The following is a 19,859-nucleotide window of genomic DNA, read 5'->3' as shown; positions in this document are numbered from 1 at the left end:
ATCAAGTTGTAGAAACATCTCAATGATGATCAATGGAAACAGGATGTACCTGAGCTCAATTTCAAATCTCATAGCAAAGAGTGAATACTTTTGCAAATCGTTCTAAAACCCTCTTTTTGCTTTGTCATTATGGGCTTTTGTGTGTAGATTGATGAGGGAGAAAAAACTATTTAATCCATTTTAGAATAAGGCTGTAACAACATGTGGGAAAAGTCCAGGGGTCTGAATACCTTCCAAATACACTGCACACGAACACACACACACGCCTTTGACACTGCAGTTTTCCCTCAGTAGGTCCTAGCAGAAACAATTGTATTTTTAATTTCCTTCCACTCCCCCTTTGTGTGGTTATCTGCCACCACCAGTGGAATCGGAGACAAAGACAATCTCTTAGCGCTCTCTCAATCCTGTTCCCGCCGGCCTGCCTAGCCTGTCTCTGACCTGGCCCTGCTCCCCCAGATTACTGCAGATTATTAATCTTTGCTCTCTGCTTTGAATGACAAGCCTGCAGGCGTTCGGATGGGCTGTATGCTGGAGGAATGGTTGCGGTGGTGCTCAGCCGGATATCTTTGGGTCTGGTGGAATCAGAAGGGATTACTGACCCTCATTTTATACTGTCCTCTTTTCGTAATCCGATGTGGGTGTTCAAGTGATGAATTGGGTTTCTATGTTCTAATAATCATATTGGGTGTTTCTGTGCGTTTCAGAGTCAAACTAATGTGAGGGGGGGATTTATTGAACTTTTGAGGAACCTAGAATGAAAGTCCCCTATGTACTCATGTCTCAGCTTTCCCCAGTCAAGAAGCAGCGATTTGACTGTTGTTGTATCAGTGGTTTGTCAGTCAAGAAGAGCCCTGTACTAGTGTAATAGTATAGTAATGTGAATTGTTAGCAGGGAGCTGCAGGATCTGTCATAAAGCCCTTTAGAAATGCAGACTTTGAGAGCTGGAGGCCATGTGTGTAGAGCTGCTGTCCCCCTGGGTGCTAGCTAGGCCCAGTCCCCCAGCCAGACACCACTCTGTTAAGTTAAGGGAAACGCCAGAAGATGGTGAGAGGAAGAGATCCCTTTCAGATAGGCTGAGGGTGTGTATGTTCTGTGAAAGGCAGCATTTGTGACGGCCTTTCCTGTTCCTTTTGCCTGTGTTTTCTGTTCCTCTGTGGCAGCGAGGAGGAAGTCCAACTGTGTGAAGGAAGTGGAGAAACTGCAGGAGAAGAGGGAGAGACGACGGATACAACAACAGGAGCTGAGAGAGAAGAAAGCACAGGTACAGGGGAATCCTCCTCCTATCCTCTGACCCCCTCCCTCCATATCTTCTCTAATACCTTTTTATTTTATAAAATGAGAGAATTTGCTCACTTATTTAACCTCCTCTATAGCCACGTTAGTCGTTGAAAACATTGTCTTTCGTGGTTACTTGAAAAATGAATGAACGCATACATTGAACAGTATCTTAACTCTTTCCGTCTCAGGAGGTGGACACCACCGTCCCGAACTATGAGATCCTGTATATGATCAGAGACTTCCGTGCCAGTCTGGACTACCGGCCGCTGTCCACCGCAGACCTGGTGGGTACAGACGACACTCTGCTCTCTCTCTGTCCAAATAGAGGATAACCCACAACGGCCTGATCAATTTGTTTTTATTTTGTCAGATTGAAGAGCACAGAATATGTGTTTGTGTGAGGAAACGTCCACTCAACAAGAAAGGTAAGGAGGACTACCTTCATCAAACAGAGCCTTCAATCATAGATGAGGAACGGATCATGAGTTTCCCTACAATGAGCCTTTGGACGGTCCGAATCGGTCATATTCAGGTATTTCCTTATGGCCCGCGCTCAGGGAAACAATCTTCTTTGTATCCTTTCGTTAACATGGCCGTGTGTGTTCCAGAGCTGACCATACGGGACCTGGATGTGATCACCATCCCCAGTAAGGATGTGGTGATGGTCCATGAGCCCAAGCAGAAGGTGGACCTGACACGCTACCTGGAGAACCAGACCTTCCGCTTCGACTACGCCTTCGATGACAGCACCACCAATGAAATGGTTTACAGGTCAGACAGAGAGCGGGCGGTTGTTGCAGTAGAACAACTGTTTTGTTTGACTTGTGGTAATGTATGTTTTTACTGGAATTCAGTCCAGGAGGACTGCGTGCTTTGGATTTGTGTGTGTGTATAGAAAGTATTTTGATGGCGTGTGTTTGTTAGGTTGTTTTTAGATGGAATGTGTTCAAGTGTGTGTTTTGCTAGACTGTGTGTTTACACACATACACTGATGCTTGGATGTGTGTGTGTTTCCTTTACAGGTTTACTGCCAGGCCCCTGGTGGAGACTATCTTTGAGAGGGGCATGGCCACGTGCTTCGCCTATGGACAGACTGGTAGTGGCAAAACACATGTGAGCCAGACACCCACACCACACACACCAGCCTCCTCATCTCGGCTGCTGATTCGTGCCAGTTATTTCAGCACTCAATTAACAATAACATACATCAGCGACATCCAAGTTCAGTGTGTACAAGCGTTGTTGCATTTCCATTTCTTAAAGGCCTAGATATTTTTTTTATTCATCTTTCAACCCACAAGCAGAACTGTGAATATTGGGGTCTTTGTTTTTCAGACTATGGGTGGAGATTTTTCTGGAAAGAACCAGGATTGTTCTAAAGGAATTTACGCATTAGCAGGCAAGTGATTCTTAGTGGACTATTATGAGGTTTGGTGGTGTACTGCTCAGATCCTATTAAAATGGTAAAACTCTTTATATTTCCCCTTTGTCCTCATTCAGCTCGGGATGTGTTTGTCATGTTGAAGAAACCCTGCTACAGGAAGTTAGAACTTCAGGTGTACGCAACTTTCTTTGAAATCTACAGTGGAAAGGCAAGTGATTTAATGACTTGTTTATTGAGCATCAACTTGTGGTTGTAGGTGTTTGACCCGGACTGTAATGGGAAGGTATGTGTATTGAGCCAGTGGGTGGTTATGTCGACAGTGACAAACTAGTTTTGTGTTAAGTTGACCGTGTGTGGTTGTGTTGTGGTCTTATAGGCGTTTGACCTGACTGTGTCTGTGGCTGTATTGTGGTTGTGTAGTTATTTGTCTGATGGTTCTATTAAACGTGTGTAGTTTCAGGTGTTGGAGGATGGTTGTCATTTGTTCACCTGTGTGTGGTTGTGGTCTGTTGACCTGAAAATGTGGGGTTGTGCTTGTGTTGTGTAGGTCTTTGACCTGTTGAACCATAAAGCCAAGCTGAGTGTATTAGAAGATGATAAGTCTGTGGTTATGGTGTGGTCCGGTCCTATAGGTGTTTGACCTGCTGAACGGTAAGGCTAAGCTCCGGGTGTTGGAGGATGGGAAGCAGCAGGTGCAGGTGGTGGGGCTGCATGAGAGAGACGTCAAATGCACAGAGGACGTCCTCAAACTCATAGAAGTGGGCAACAGCTGCAGGTATTTGTGCAACATCCCAGAGTTTCCCTAAGTGATGACATAAACATTGATCTTTAAAATGTTATTGTGCATTACATTTAAACTCTGTCTCTGTCCCTCTTTCTCTGTCCTACTCCATTTCTGTCTCTCTCAGAACGTCAGGTCAGACTTCGGCCAACGCCCACTCGTCCCGTAGCCATGCAGTGTTCCAGATCATTCTAAGGAGGAAGGGGAAAATGCACGGCAAGTTCTCCCTGATCGACCTGGCGGGGAATGAGAGGGGTGCCGACACGTCCAGCGCCGACCGCCAGACACGCCTGGAGGGAGCCGAGATCAACAAGAGCCTGCTGGCACTAAAGGTCAGAAGGGAGAGGTCAGCGGGAGCTGCAGAGGAATCTGACAGAGCCCAAATTGACCAGTTTATTAGGTACACCCATCTAGTTATGGCTTGGACCCCCCTTTGCCTCCAGAACAACCTGAATTCTTCATGGCATGGAAATGTTGCTCAATTTGTATCAAGGGACCTAACGTGTGCCAGGAAAACATTCCCCATACCTTTACATGACTCAACATGAACCGGGATTTGTCGGACCAGGCAATGTTTTTCCACTCCTCAATTGTCCAGTGTTTGATCTTGTTTTTAGCTGATAGGAGTGGAACCCGGTTTTGTCATCTGCTGCAATCGGCTATCTGTGACAAGGACTGACGAGTTGTGTGTTCAGAGATACCGTTCTGAACACCACTGTTGTAATGCGCTGTTATTTGCCTGTTTGTGGCCCGCCTGTTAGATTGCACGATTCTTGCCATTCTCCTTCAACCTCTTATCAACAAGCTATTTTCTCCCACAGGACTGCAGCTTACTGGATGGGTTTTGTTTGCTGCACCATTCTCGGTAAACCCTAGACGTGTGTGTGTGTGTGTGTGAAAAGCCCAGGAGGCCGGCTGTTTTTGAGTTACTGGAACTGAAGCGCCTGGCACTGACGATTGTACCACGCTCAAAGTTGTTTAGGTCACTGGTTTTGCCCATTTCTACTGTTCAATCGAACAGTAACTGAATGCCTCGATGTCTGTCTGCCAGCTTTATATAGCAAGCCATGGCCACTTGACTCACTGTCTGTAGGCGTGAACCATTTTCGTGAATGGGTACCTAATAAACTGTCCACTGAGTATGTCGCGCAGCTGACTGTGGAGTGGTGATGAATGGGTTCAGTCTATCGCCCTGATGAGCCCTTCCCTGCTAGTTGGCAACAACAGCAGGATAACGCTGGTTAAAACTTGTAAAAGGAAGTGGGGTGTATTTCTATGTGCGAGGGAGAAATAACTTGTTAGTATTGGTCACCATTTAGATTTGGTCACCATCTCCATTTTGTTCCATCCCACTTGATTGTAGTTTAAGTAGGATAGCAGCCAATACACGAGAAATAACTTACCAACTAATATTGGTAGTACCATCAGCGATTACAGCTCCACCGTGTGCTGTCTGACATGTTTTTTTGATTCAGCTGAGCAGAACTAGCAGTCCTAGTTGGAAATAACTTAATGTTATAGAAATGGTCAACTGCATTTTTCCTGTCCTCCTCTATCAGTATGTGTATATCTGTCAGTCACCCAGCCAGTCAGGCCTTGCAGTAGACTGACAGTAGCTCATCATGTCTCTCTTTAACCCTACCAGGAGTGCATCAGGGCGCTGGGGCGGAACAAACCTCACACTCCGTTCAGGGCCAGCAAGCTCACCCAGGTCCTCCGAGATTCCTTCATAGGGGAGAACTCCCGCACATGCATGGTGAGTTCATCATTAGTTATTGGATTTGGTAATTGGTGATTTCACTCTCTTTGTACTTCCCTTACCGCCACTGAGTTTCTCCTTACCTCTTGTCCCATCCAGATAGCAACTATCTCTCCTGGTATGACGTCCTGTGAGAACACCCTCAACACGCTACGCTACGCTAACAGGTGGGCACACGCGTTACAGCTGGCCATGGGAATCTGTCTCGTACACCTGTGCTTTCCGCAGAGAACTCTAGTCTGGGGGGAAAAGGAATATAGGAACATCTTATTTGACCACTCTCCCTTTAGGTTTCTATGGTAACTGATCACACCCACAAGGTGTAGTAATGACCTTGAGGTCTTCACTGTGCTCTTATACGCAGTGTTGTTGTGCTTAGCTATGGGCAGATAATACTTCTGAGCCTCAATAGACAGAATTAGGTATATCTGCCTGCAGCAGTTTGGTCAGATGTAGGCTACATATGTGAAAGACTGAAGGAGTGCCGCTGTGGCTGTGGTGGTGGTGAATGGAAAATAACTCTTGTCTGTAGCTCTGTGTCCTGACCCTCGTCTCTTCTCTCGTCTTTCCTGCTCCCCCTCCCCTCTTCCTGCTCTGGGCCTGGTGCTGTGCAGAGTAAAGGAGTTTGGGATCAGTCCCTCAGACATCCCCTTCTCCCAGGGCGGTGGAAGTCGCTCGGAGCTCTCGGAGCTCTCGCCCACCTATGAGTATGATGACTTTGCTACCTCTCCCAGCAGGTCAAGCACTTTCCCATTGCGTGCGCGCACACACACACACTGCAGACCTAACTTTTCTGTTGCCCACACATACACTTATCTACATGCATTTCCTGTATGTATACAGTGCCTTGCGAAAGTATTCGGCCCCCTTGAACTTTGCGACCTTTTGCCACATTTCAGGCTTCAAACATAAAGATATAAAACTGTATTTTTTTGTGAAGAATCAACAACAAGTGGGACACAATCATGAGGTGGAACGACATTTATTGGATATTTCAAACTTTTTTAACAAATCAAAAACTGAAAAATTGGGCGTGCAAAATGATTCAGCCCCTTTACTTTCAGTGCAGCAAACTCTCTCCAGAAGTTCAGTGAGGATCTCTGAATGATCCAATGTTGACCTAAATGACTAATGATGATAAATACAATCCACCTGTGTTTAATCAAGTCTCTGTATAAATGCACCTACACTGTGATAGTCTCAGAGGTCTGTTAAAAGCGCAGAGAGCATCATGAAGAACAAGGAACACACCAGGCAGGTCCGAGATACTGTTGTGAAGAAGTTTAAAGCCGGATTTGGATACAAAAAGATTTCCCAAGCTTTAAACATCCCAAGGAGCACTGTGCAAGCGATAATATTGAAATGGAAGGAGTATCAGACCACTGCAAATCTACCAAGACCTGGCCGTCCCTCTAAACTTTCAGCTCATACAAGGAGAAGACTGATCAGAGATGCAGCCAAGAGGCCCATGATCACTCTGGATGAACTGCAGAGATCTACAGCTGAGGTGGGAGACTCTGTCCATAGGACAACAATCAGTCGTATATTGCACAAATCTGGCCTTTATGGAAGAGTGGCAAGAAGAAAGCCATTTCTTAAAGATATCCATAAAAAGTGTTGTTTAAAGTTTGCCACAAGCCACCTGGGAGACACACCAAACATGTGGAAGAAGGTGCTCTGGTCAGCTGTAACCAAAATTGAACTTTTTGGCAACAATGCAAAACGTTATGTTTGGCGTAAAAGCAACACAGCTCATCACCCTGAACACACCATACCGACTGTCAAACATGGTGGTGGCAGCATCATGGTTTGGGCCTGCTTTTCTTCAGCAGGGACAGGGAAGATGGTTAAAATTGATGGGAAGATGGATGGAGCCAAATACAGGACCATTCTGGAAGAAAACCTGATTGAGTCTGCAAAAGACCTGAGACTGGGACGGAGATTTGTCTTCCAACAAGACAATGATCCAAAACATAAAGCAAAATCTACAATGGAATTGTTCAAAAATAAACATATCCAGGTGTTAGAATGGCCAAGTCAAAGTCCAGACCTGAATCCAATCGAGAATCTGTGGAAAGAACTGAAAACTGCTGTTCACAAATGCTCTCCATCCAACCTCACTGAGCTCGAGCTGTTTTGCAAGGAGGAATGGGAAAAAAATTCAGTCTCTCGATGTGCAAAACTGATAGAGACATACCCCAAGCGACTTACAGCTGTAATCGCAGCAAAAGGTGGCGCTACAAAGTATTAACTTAAGGGGGCTGAATAATTTTGCACGCCCAATTTTTCAGTTTTTGATTTGTTAAAAAAGTTTGAAATATCCAATAAATGTCGTTCCACTTCATGATTGTGTCCCACTTGTTGTTGATTCTTCACAAAAAAAATACAGTTTTATATCTTTGTTTGAAGCCTGAAATGTGGCAAAAGGTCGCAAAGTTCAAGGGGGCCGAATACTTTCGCAAGGCACTGTATATTAGTTGTAAAATACACATTAAACACTTCTTCTTTGTTCCATCGTTCTCACCAGTCTCTGGAGGACTTGTTCACACGTCTTCTTTTCCTTCTCCTTTTATTTCATCTCCATGACACGTTCTTTCATCCTTGGCATGCGTTTCTCCTTTCATCTCTTGCTTTGCTGAGGTTGTGCTAACTGTGAATGCTGCTGTTCTTCTCATACTCTCTCATGGACGATAACAGGCGCGTGTGTGTGTCTGTGTGCATTTGATCAAATAATTTCTTGGTGTTTTCACTTGGTTGAATATAATCTGTTATGATACATGACACCATAAACAGTCAGCCCTATTAGTTAAACCTCTAAGGTCAATGTTCATGCCCCCCGCGGAAATTAATTAGCTTAATCCAAATATCCCCATTTAAAAATGTGTCTGTTTTAAGCTAGATATGTTTTTTGGCAGTGGGTGCGTCTCAATCCACCGCATCCGCCTATATAACTTCCACATCTGTGGTAGAAGGTGACAGAGCTAGAAAGGTGTTTGTCAGACCCTGCGACATCCGTCTTCTCACAAAATTGTCCGTAGTGTCTGAACGGTTTGGCCTACAAACTATTACGTTTTTCTCTTCAACCCCCACAAGCATCTTGGGACTCGTCTGAAGTTGTTTTGCTCTAGGATGCCCACAGGCCTCACAAGACTCGTCTGAAGTTGTTTTGCTCTAGGATGCCCACAGGCCTCACAAGACTCGTCTGAAGTTGTTTTGCTCTAGGATGCCCACAGGCCTCACAAGACTCGTCTGAAGTTGTTTTGCTCTAGGATGCCCACAGGCCTCACAAGACTCGTCTGAAGTTGTTTTGCTCTAGGATGCCCACAGGCCTCACAAGACTCGTCTGAAGTTGTTTTGCTCTAGGATGCCCACAGGCCTCACAAGACTCGTCTGAAGTTGTTTTGCTCTAGGATGCCCACAGGCCTCACAAGACTCGTCTGAAGTTGTTTTGCTCTAGGATGCCCACAGGCCTCACAAGACTCGTCTGAAGTTGTTTTGCTCTAGGATGCCCACAGGCCTCACAAGACTCGTCTGAAGTTGTTTTGCTCTAGGATGCCCACAGGCCTCACAAGACTCGTCTGAAGTTGTTTTGCTCTAGGATGCCCACAGGCCTCACAAGACTCGTCTGAAGTTGTTTTGCTCTAGGATGCCCACAGGCCTCACAAGACTTGTCTGAAGGTCCAACCTATCAGTTGAAAAAGTATATGGAAGTACTGTATATATGGAGACTGTTTAGTGACAAGAATAAGGGATTAAATACATAATAAATGACATGTTTCCAGATCTTGTCTCTCTCAGATATAGGATAGACACTTCAAAACGAACTTCCTTTAGTTTTTAGTTGGGGGGGGGGAACTATCTGTTCCATGTAGGGAATCTGTTATTCAGTGCGTTTGTATGGGCTAATAGCAGTAAGGCCAAATACAACTTTTTATCAAATAATTGTTTTATATATGTATTTATTTTTTAAATATTTCATGGGGTCTTAAAATTCAAAATCAAATAGCAAAATGATCCTTGATATTTGGTATTTATTAGGATCCCCATTAGCTGCTGCAAAAGCATCGGCTACTCTTCCTGGGGTCCACATGAAACATGACAGGACAGAAATGGATGCATTTAAAATGTCACACACAGCCTACATATCAGTACATACAAACAATATCTAGGTCTAATACATAGTACAGTGCAAATTACAATACAAGATATATTAAAGGTTCTGTCTCTTCACAGTCCCCTTTGTGCAGTAAGGTGTTATTTTATTTATTTTTTAAATGGTTTTATTGCTAGCTTGAGTTACCGGCTGTGGCAGAGTTCCATGTAGTCATGGCTCTATTTAATACTGTGTGTTACCCAGCCTCTGTTCTGGACCTGGGGACTGTGAAGAGACATCTGGTTGCATGTCTTGTGTTGTACCGATGAGTGTCTGAACTATGTGCCAACCGCTTCAACAGACAGTTCGGGACCTTCAACAGATCAATCCGTTGCACAAAGACCAATAGTGATGCAGTCAATCTCTCCTCTTTGAGCCAGGAGAGACTGAAATGCATATTACTGACACTTTCCCTCAACGTACATCTAAGTGCGATACATGCTGCTTTGTTCTGGACCAACTGCAATTCACTTATGTCCTTCTTTGCCGCACATGTCCACACAGCTGGGCAGTACTCCGGGTGCGATAAAACTAGGGCCTGTAGGACCTGTCTGGTCAATTGAGATGTCAAGAAGGCAGAGGAATGCCCCATCATGGACAGACCTCTTCCCATTTTAGCAACCATTGAGTCTGTTTTGACCATGACAGCTTTCTATCTAGGGTTTACACCCAGTTTAGTCTCCTTAACTTGCTCAATAGCCACATTTTTCAATATTAGATCTAAACGAGGTTTAGCGTTGAGCAAGTGATTTGTCCCAAAAAGGTTTTTGGGTTTTGAGATATTTAGCACAAGCCTATTACTACCTATTATTACCTGTTACCCATTCTAAAACTGACTGGAGCTCTATGTTAAGTGTCTGTTATTTATTTTACTGTTGCAGCGGACGTGTATACGGTTGAGTCGTCAGCGTATATACAGTTGAAGTCGGAAGTTTTCATATGCTTAGGTTAGTCAATAAAACTTGTTTTTCAACCACTCCACAAATTTCTTGTTAAACTATAGTGTTGGCAAGTCGGTTAGGACATCCACTTTGTGCATGACACGAGTCATTTTTCCAACAATTGTTTACAGACAGATTATTTCACTTATAATTCACTGTATCACAATTCAAGTGGGTCAGAAGTTTACATACACTAAGTTGACTGTGCCTTTAAACAGCTTGGAAAATTCCAGAAAATGGTGTCATGGCTTTAGAAGCTTCTGATAGGCTAATTGACATCATTTGAGTCAATTGGAGGTGTACCTGTGGATGTATTTTAAGGCCTACCTTCAAACTCAGTGCCTCTTTGTTTGACATCATGGGAAAATCAAAATAAATCAGCCAAGACTTCAGAAAAAAATGTTGTAGACCTCCACAAGCCTGGTTTATCCTTGGGAGCAATTTCCAAACACCTGAAGGTACCACGTTCATCTGTACAAACAATAGTACGCAAGTATAAACATGGGACGACGCAGCTGTCATATCGCTCAGGAAGGAGACGTGTTCTGTCTCCTAGAGATGAAAGTACTTTGGTGTGAAACGTGCAAATCAATCCCAGAACAGCAGCAAAGGACCTTGTGAAGATACTGGAGGAAATGGGTACAAAAGTATCTATATCCACAGTAAAACGAGTCCTATATCGACATAACCTGAAAGGCCGCTCAGGAAGGAAGAAGCCACTGCTCCAAAACCGCCATAAAAAAGCCAGACTACGGTTTGCAATTGCACATGGGGACAAAGATCATACTTTTTGGAGCAATGTCCTGTGGTCTGATGAAACAAAAATAAAACTGTTTGGCCATAATGACCATTTTTAATGTTTGGAGGAAAAAGTGTGAGGCTTTGCAAGCTGAAGAACACCATCCCAACCGTGAAGCACGGGGGTGGCAGCAGCATGTTGTGGGGGTGCTTTGCTGCAGGTGGGCCTGGTGCACTTCACAAAATTGGATGCAATCATGAGAAAGGAAAATTGTGTATATATTGAAGCAACATCTCAAGACATCAGGAAGTTAAATCTTGGTCGCAAATGGGTCTTCCAAAGGGACAATGACACCAAGCATTCTTCCAAAGTTGTGGCAAAATGGCTAAAGGACAACAGTCAAGGTATTGGAGTGGCCATCACAAATCAAATCCAAATCAAATGTATTTATATAGCCCTTCTTACATTAGCTGATATATCAACGTGCTGTACAGAAACCCAGCCTAAAACCCCAAACAGCAAGCAATGCAGGCGTAGAAGCACGGTGGCTAGGAAAAACTCCCTAGAAAGGCCAAAACCTAGGAAGATACCTAGAGAGGAACCAGGCTATGAGGGGTGGCCAGTCCTCTTCTGCCTGTGCCGGGTGGAGATTATAACAGAACATGGCCAAGATGTTCAAATGTTCATAAATGACCAGCATGGTCGAATAATAATAAGGCAGAACAGTTGAAACTGGAGCAGCAGCACGGCCAGGTGGACTGGGGACAACGAGTCATCATGCCAGGTAGTCCTGAGGCACGATCCTAGGGCTCAGGTCCTCCGAGAGGGAGAAAGAAAGAGAGAATTATAGAGAGCATACTTAAATTCACACAGTACACCAGATAAGACAGGAGAAATACTCCAGATATAACAGACTGACCAACCCAGACAGGAAGACCACGTCAGTGACTCAACCCATTCAAGTGACGCACCCCTCCTAGGGACGGCATGGAAGAGCACCAGTAAGCCAGTGACTCAGCCCCTGTAATAGGGTTAGAGGCAGAGAATCCCAGTGGAGAGAGGGGAACCGGCCAGGCAGAGAGGTTGGTTCGTTGCTCCAGCGCCTTTCCGTTCACCTTCACACTCCTGAGCCAGACTACACTCAATCATAGGACCTACTGAAGAGATGAGTCTTCAATAAAGACTTAAAGGTCGAGACCGAGTCTGCGTCTCTCACATGGGTAGGCAGACCATTCTATAAAAATGGAGCTCTATAGGAGAAAGCCCTGCCTCCAGCTGTTTGCGTGGAAATTCTAGGGAGAATTAGGAGGCCTGCGTCTTGTGACCGTAGCGTACGTGTAGGTATGTACGGCAGGACCAAATCAGAAAGATAGGTAGGAGCAAGTCCATGCAATGCTTTGTAGGTTAGCAGTAAAACTTGAAATCAGCCCTTGCCTTAAAAGGAAGCCAGTGTAAGGAGGCTAGAATAATATGATACATTTTTTGGGTTCTAGTCAGGATTCTAGTAGCCATATTTAGCACTAACTGAAGTTTATTTACTGCTTTATCCGGGTAGCCGGAAAGTAGAGCATTGCAGTAGTCTAACCTAGAAGTAACAAAAGCATGTATACATTTTTCTGCGTCGTTTTTGGACAGAACATTTCTGATTTTTGCAATGTTATGTAAATGGAAAAAACTGTCCTTGAAACAGTCTTGATATGTAAGTCAAAAGAGATCAGGTTCCAGAGTAACGCAGGGGTCCTTCAGTTTTATTTGAGATGACGGTACAACCATCAAGATTTATTGTCAGATTCAGCAGAAGGTCTCTTTCTTTCTTGGGACCTAGAACAAGCATCTCTGTTTTGTCCGAGTTTAAAAGTAGAAAGTTTGCAGCCATTCACTTCCTTGTCTGAAACACATGCTTCCAGCGAGGGCAATTTTGGAGCTTCACCATGTTTCATTGAAATGTACAGCTGTGTGTCATCCGCATAGCAGTGAAAGTTAACATTATGTTTTCGAATGACATCCCCAGGAGGTAAAATATATAGTGAAAACAATAGTGGTCCTAAAACGTAACCTTGAGGATCACCGAAATGTACAGTTGATTTGTCAGAGGACAAACCATTCACAGAGACAAACAGATAAGATAAACCAGGCCAGAACTTGTCCGTGTAGATCAATTTGGGTTTCCAGTCTCTCCAAAAGAATGTGGTGATCAATGGTATCAAAAGCAGCACTAAGGTCTTGGCGCACGAGGACAGATGCAGAGCCTCGGTCTGACGCCATTAAAAGGTAATTTACCACCTTCACAAGTGCAGTGTCAGTGCTATGATGGGGTCTAAAACCAGACTGAAGCATTTCGTATACATTGTTTGTCTTCAGGAAGGCAGTGAGTTGCTACGTAACAGCTTTTTCAAAATTTGTTGAGAGGAATGGGAGATTCGATATAGGTCGATTCGTTTTTTATATTTTCTGGGTCACGGTTTGGCTTTTTCAAGAGAGGCTTTATTACTGCCACTTTTAGTGAGTTTGGTACACATCCGGTGGATAGAGAGACGTTTATTTTGTTCAACATAGGAGGGACAAGCACAGGAAGAAGCTCTTTCAGTAGTTTAGTTGGAATAGGGTCCAGTATGCAGCTTGACGGTTTAGAGGCCATGATTATTTTCATCATTGTGTCAAGAGATATAGTACTAAAACACTTGAGTGTCTCCCTTGATTCTAGGTCCTGGCAGAGTTGTGCAGACTCAGGACAACTGAGCTTTGGAGGAATACGCAGATTTAAAGAGGAATCTGTCATTTGCTTTCTAATGATCATGATCTTTTCCTCAAAGAAGTTCATGAATTTATTACTGCTGAAGTGAAATCCATCCTCTTGGGGAATGCTGCTTTTTAGTTAGCTTTGTGAACGTATCAAAAATAAATTTTGGATTATTTTCCTCAATTAAGTTGGAAAAATAGAATGATCGAGCAGCAGTGAGGGCTCTACAATACTGCACTGTACTGTCTTTTCAAGCTAGTCGGAAGACTTACAGTTTGGTGTGGCCCCATTTCCGTTCCAATTTTCTGGAAGCTTGCTTCTGAGCTCGGGTATTTTCTGAATACCAGGGAGCTAGTTTCTTATGTCAAAGCCCTGACCTCAATCCTATAGAAAAGTTGTGGGCAGAACTGAAAAGGCTTGTTCGAGCAAGAAGGCCTACAAACCTGACTCGTTTACACCAGTTCGGTCAGGAGGAATGGTCCAAAATTCACCCATCTTATTGTGAAAAGCTTGTGGAAGGCCACCCGAAACGTTTGGCCCAAGTTCAATAATTTAAAGGCAATGTTACCAAATACTAATTGAGTGTATGTAAACTTCTGACCCACTGGGAATGTGATGAAAAAAATAAAAGCTGGAATAAATCATTGTCTCTACTAGTATTCTGACATTTCACCTTCTTAAAATAAAGTGGTAATCCTAACTGACCGGGGCATTTTTAGTAGGATTAAATGTCAGGAATTGTGAAAAACTGAGTTTAAATGTATTTGGCTAAGGTGTATGTAAACTTCCGACTTCAACTGTAGACACACAGGCTTTATTCAAGGTCAGTGGAAGATAATTTGTAAAAAACAATGGCCCTAGCCGGCTGCCCTGCGGTACACCACACTCAACTGAATTTGCATGAGAGAAGCTCCCATTAACAAAAAAAACTATTTTCTATTAGATGGGTAACACACTCAATCCATCATAAGTATGACTTACTTAAAACAATTCCATATAGCTTAGTAGTAAAAATATGAAATAAAAAATGTATTCCTGAAATGTCTTAACTCTCAGATATTGGGCAGACACTTCAGAACAAACTTCCTTTAGACTTTTTGGGGAGACTATCTGTTCAATGTAGTGAATCTGTTATTAAATGTGATTGTATGGGCTAATAGCAGGCCAAAAATATTTTCCCATAAATATTTTGTATATATTTTTGATACTTCAAGGGGTCTTAAAATTCAAAATCCAAAAGCAATGTGATCCTTGGTATGACCTTAACAATTCCATATAGCTTAGTAGTACCCTCCCCCGGCTTACAGGGCTTAGACTCTTATGGGTTAACACCTAATATTTGACTGATCAGTTTATACGGTGTTGGAGGATAATGCCGTGGCTAAGTACATGCATGCCACAGATGCAATGAGACCAGCCGGTTTGTTCCACCTCCCACTGCTACAGTAGTAATCCCAGTCCCCACCCAGTCAGTCAGTGGGTCAGACACAGGTCAATAAGGTCATTTTCACTGTACTGGACCTTATCAGCTCAGTCACACCTCATTAAATACAAGCCCAGATTCTAGCAGTGTAAACAGGCCTGGCCTTATGGACTGTCCACAGCACTCATTGTGCTCTACATGCAAGTAGCCTGAGTACCAGTATATTTGTGCTATCATGCCAACTCCTTGTCACTCATTCTCGTGCAAAACATGGCTAACATGCAAGAGCCCAGTTGAAACAGGTTCTATAGCATTATCAGTTAGATATACTTTAGTGGGGAACAACTGAACAAGCACTCCAAATTTGACTAACCTTAGCTATTCTTCTCATATTGCTTAATTCGGTTTCATCAAGGGGGGAAAAAAAGGGAGTTTCACTGTGAACTAAAATGGAGTGTCTTTCTGCTGGCTAGAGTTAAAGGCAACCAATAAGACACAGATGGAACCCCGTTGGCTGTGCATGGTGTCATGATGGTGTCTTGGCATCTATTCAATGGGCCAAAACATTCAGTCAGAAATGTATTGCATAGAACTTGCATGACTTAATATAGAAATGACTGTGACTACCTCCATCATTCTGAATGTTGGGCCCTTAGTGAAGATGCCCATGTTGAGTGTAGTGTACTTAACTGGGCTGAGCAGCAGTTTGTTAGCTGACCGAAGGTGTTGATTGACCCACAGAGTGAAGGAGCTGACGGTGGACACTAATCAGGTGATAGAGGGGGTCCGGCCCAACATCCATGTGGTGGACCAGCTGGATGATGACTGGGACCACCTGGGCAGCTCCCCCCAGAGAGATGACCTCAAACTGCTCTGTGAGCAGAACGTAAGCTACACTCCTATGCTCACACACGGCATTTATCCTCAATGGTTTTCTTACTGTGTGCATGCATTTGCATCCATTTCCCCAATAGAGGTGTTGTGTCTGATGCTGGTTGTGTGTCTTGACTGTTTTCTCTCCCCAGCTGGAGGAGGTGTCCCCCCAGCTCTTAACCTTCCATGAGGCTGTCTCTCAGATGGTGGAGATGGAGGAACAGGTGCTGGAGGACCACAGAGCTGTCTTCCAGGTCAGGCTACATTAACAACTGGCTCCTTTTAGATCCTTTCACATATAGTTAGTTAGGAGGCTCGAACTCTGAGATGAATGAATCTGCAAGCTTGAGGTCCTGTGAAGTGTGGCGCCACTATCCATGAAATGCTCTAAATCAGGTTCTTCAAACTAATGTGATGCTGACTCTATAGGAGCAAAATAATTGATTGAGGAATATATTTCAGTGGGAAGATGAGATGAGTAAGTGAGATGCTAATGTGTGTGTTGCAGGAGTCTATCCGGTGGCTGGAGGATGAGAAGGTTCTGCTGGAGATGACTGAGGAGGTGGACTATGATGTGGATTCTTACGCCACTCAGCTGGAGCAGATCCTGGATCAGAAGATTGACATCCTCACGGAGCTCAGAGGTAGGCATGGACATAAATGTTATTAGTGACATGGTACCGTTTGTCTGATGGAAGAAAATCTCTTAGGGATGAGCGAGAATTTGAACTCCTGGCCTATGCAAGACAGCATTTGTATTATTTACCTCCTGAGGTTCTTTTTCAATCTTTTGTTGGTTTGTCTCTATGCAGATCACCGTTGACATTAATTCGTAGGTTCACTTTTATTAATGTGAATCATGGTATTTTTTGATAAACAATAATATCTAATCCACTGTCTGTGCTCCTCTTTCCTCAGATAAAGTCAAGTCGTTCCGCTCGTCACTCCAGGAAGAAGAACAAGCCAGTAAGCAGATCAATCCTAAGAGGCCGCGTGCCCTGCTGTAGACCAGGCCAGGGAGGGGTGTGTGGAGGGGCAGTGGCACATACAGGAACATATACACTAGATGCACTATATATACAAAAGTATGGACACCCCTTCAAATTAGTGGATTTGTGGACTTACTGAAGAGCTCAATGACTTTCAATGTGGCACCGTCATAGGATGCCACCTTTTCCAACAAGTCAGTTTGTTAAATTTCTACCCTGCTAGAGCTGCCCCGGTCAACTGTAAGTGCTGTTCTTGTGAAGCATTTAGGAGCAACAACGCTCAGCCGCCAAGTGGTAGGCCACAAGCTCACAGAACAGACCCGCTGAGTGCTGAAGCGTGTAAAAAATCATCTGTCCTCTGTTGCAACACTCGCTACCGAGTTCCAAACGACCTCTGGAAGCAACGTCAGTAATAGAACTGTTCGTCGGGAGCTTCATGAAATGGGTTTCCATGGCCGAGCAGCCGCACGCACACAAGCCTAAGATCACCATGGGCAATGCCAAGCGTCGGCTGGAGTGGTGTAAAGCTCGCTGGCATTGGACTCTGGACTATTGGAAACGTGTTCTCTGGAGTGATGAATCACTCTTCACCATCTGGCAGTCTGACTAACGTATATTGGTTTGGCGGATGCCAGGTGAACGCCACCTGCCCCAATGCATAGTGCCAACAGTAAAGTTTGGTGGAGGAGGAATAATGGTTTGGGGCTGTTTTTAGTGGTTCAGGCTAGGCCCCTTAGTTCCAGTGAATTTTAACGCTACAGCAAACAATGATATTTTATACGATTCTGTGCTTCCAACTTTGTGGCAACAGTTTGGGGAAGGCCCTTTCCTGTTTCAGCATGACAATGCCTCTGTGCACAAAGTGAGGTCCATACAGAAATAGTTTGTCAGATTGGTGTGGAAGAGCTTGACTGGCCTGCACAGAGCCCTGACCTCAACCCCATCTAACACCTCTGGGATGAATTGGAATGCTGACTGCGAGCCAGGCTTAATTGCCCAACATCAGTGCCCGACCTCACTAATGCGCTTGTGGCTGAATGGAGGCATGTCCCCGCAGCAATGTTCCAATGTCTAGTGTAAAGCCTTCCCAGAAGAGTGGAGGCTGTTATAGCAGCAAAGGGGGATCAACTCCATGTTAATGCCCATGATTTTAGAATGAGATGTTCGACGATCAGGTGTCCACATACTTTTTGCATTGTAGTGTACTTAACACAGCTGTCTCACCCTGTCACAACCGCCTGTGAAAAGACAAAGGAAAGGACTCATTTGTTTACCAATCAGGGTCACGGATGTCACCAGAAATAACTGGAGGGGAATGCAACCTTGGATCCATTTTTTGTTGTTGTTGCTGATTTAAAATGTTCAGTTTTTTTTCCTGTTCTAATTTTATTTATTTACTTCTCTTTTTTCCCGTATTTCTTTAAATTGAACGGCTGTTGACTTTGCTTCATCATAGACTTCTCCATGTTGGTTGTGCTTTAGGGTTCTACGATACCAGTGTTGTGGATTCTGGTAGGTCTGACTGACATGCAGCCATGTGCCACTCTGTATGTTGGCCTCGATCATGCATGTGGCTGGGTCACTCCTCAGTTAACACTCTACAGCATATAGATGTTACTCTGTAGGACCAGTCTTTCTCTTGCTCCTCTGAGTTTGAGAGGTGTCAAATCAAGCTGTGCTTCTCGTGTTGTCTTTCCTCCCTCTTGTATCCATGTTTTTTCCTCAAAGAACAGTCTATAGTTTGATTCAGTTGTGTTCATGTTTTGTGGTGACCCCAGTTAATTTGTTACCCCTTTTACTTTTATACTGTGAAGTCATTTTTCATTCACTTTGTAAAAAAAAAAAAATGGAACAAAAACCACTAACAAATGTATAGTAAAAACCACTGACCTACTGCTGCATATGTTACTCAGTGTTTGCACCAGATGTAACATTGGCTCAATAAAGAACCACCTGTTTTGATTTGAACTTTGACCTGCACCAATGAATGGTGCAGTGTGGTGACATTTAATTCTTTATATGGCATTAGAACCTCTAGTCTTCCCTTGAGCTCTGAAAGAAATGCATGTGGTCAAAATACGACAAAGGATGCAGGTCGGGTATGACAGGGCTGACTAGCTGACTACTGAAAATGTTTGTTTTTCAGTCTTCATACGTAGGTAGTAAAGGCTCTGACAGTGGTTGATAATGATAGGCTTTACATTTGTCTGCTTAGTAAGCAGTGTGATGTTCTGTGTTTGTAGGGCCCAGAGAGACAGCAAAAGTTGCCAGGAAGGGAGACTGTGGTGACTCTGGCCCTGTCACTCAGCAGTAGTAGTCAGTGACACCAGCAGCGCCATCTAGAGGCAGACTTCAGCTTCATCGTGAGGACAGTCTGCACAGGGAGACACCAGGGGGATCCTACAGCGTAGCAATGGCCCAGTTTGAATATTGTCGTAGTTGTAGCTACATCTTTAAGATAGAGATATACAGTAAGTCAGAATGTATTGTCTTGTGGTGGTAAAGAAGTCATGAATTGCTGAACTTCTTGAAATACACCAACACTGTTTCAAAAACTCTTATCTCAAGGCTCTTCAACAACCCTGAAAGTCAGACAGCTTACAAAATATTTTTTTCAACCTGTCCATTACAACCAAGCACGTGCCAGGTTCAACTGATACTTAGGGATGACCAACTACATTGTAGTGCATCTATTTGATGAATGAACGTTAGCTGTACACTTGCCTGACGACTCCAACAGAATTATTACGCTGCTCTGTTCACTACGCTGCTTTACCCATGTGTGTTCTGGCCCA

The 19,859-nt window shown here is 44.0% G+C and overlaps 1 protein-coding gene across 5 annotated transcripts in view; it reads left to right on the top strand.

Annotated features, from left to right (window-relative positions):
* The window catches only part of LOC110525785 (kinesin-like protein KIF2A), a 37,877-nt gene extending 18,258 nt beyond the window's left edge, over positions 1–19,619 (top strand). For 2 of the 5 annotated variants that reach the window (XM_021606212.3, XM_090237702.1), the window contains 16 exons: positions 1,165–1,265; positions 1,471–1,566; positions 1,653–1,707; positions 1,891–2,053; positions 2,305–2,395; positions 2,618–2,681; positions 2,783–2,874; positions 3,299–3,441; positions 3,575–3,779; positions 5,093–5,203; positions 5,306–5,373; positions 5,821–5,943; positions 15,944–16,088; positions 16,228–16,329; positions 16,584–16,719; positions 16,994–19,619. In XM_021606212.3, coding sequence (XP_021461887.3) covers positions 1,165–1,265; positions 1,471–1,566; positions 1,653–1,707; positions 1,891–2,053; positions 2,305–2,395; positions 2,618–2,681; positions 2,783–2,874; positions 3,299–3,441; positions 3,575–3,779; positions 5,093–5,203; positions 5,306–5,373; positions 5,821–5,943; positions 15,944–16,088; positions 16,228–16,329; positions 16,584–16,719; positions 16,994–17,082 — 1,784 coding nt within the window. In that variant the 3' untranslated portion in view covers positions 17,083–19,619. The remainder of the gene's footprint in view (positions 1–1,164; positions 1,266–1,470; positions 1,567–1,652; positions 1,708–1,890; positions 2,054–2,304; positions 2,396–2,617; positions 2,682–2,782; positions 2,875–3,298; positions 3,442–3,574; positions 3,780–5,092; positions 5,204–5,305; positions 5,374–5,820; positions 5,944–15,943; positions 16,089–16,227; positions 16,330–16,583; positions 16,720–16,993) is intronic. The other 3 variants (XM_021606214.3, XM_090237701.1, XM_036979931.2) reach the window with 2 other exon arrangements.
* Positions 19,620–19,859: the final 240 nt, after the last annotated feature.

This window comes from Oncorhynchus mykiss, chromosome 6 (genome assembly GCF_057628025.1).
Source record: "Oncorhynchus mykiss isolate SJ-2025 chromosome 6, ASM5762802v1, whole genome shotgun sequence".
In the NCBI taxonomy this organism is placed as follows: Eukaryota; Metazoa; Chordata; class Actinopteri; order Salmoniformes; family Salmonidae; genus Oncorhynchus; species Oncorhynchus mykiss.
Note: the sequence above shows the minus strand (reverse complement) of the source record. Positions and strands in the feature narration are given on the sequence as shown.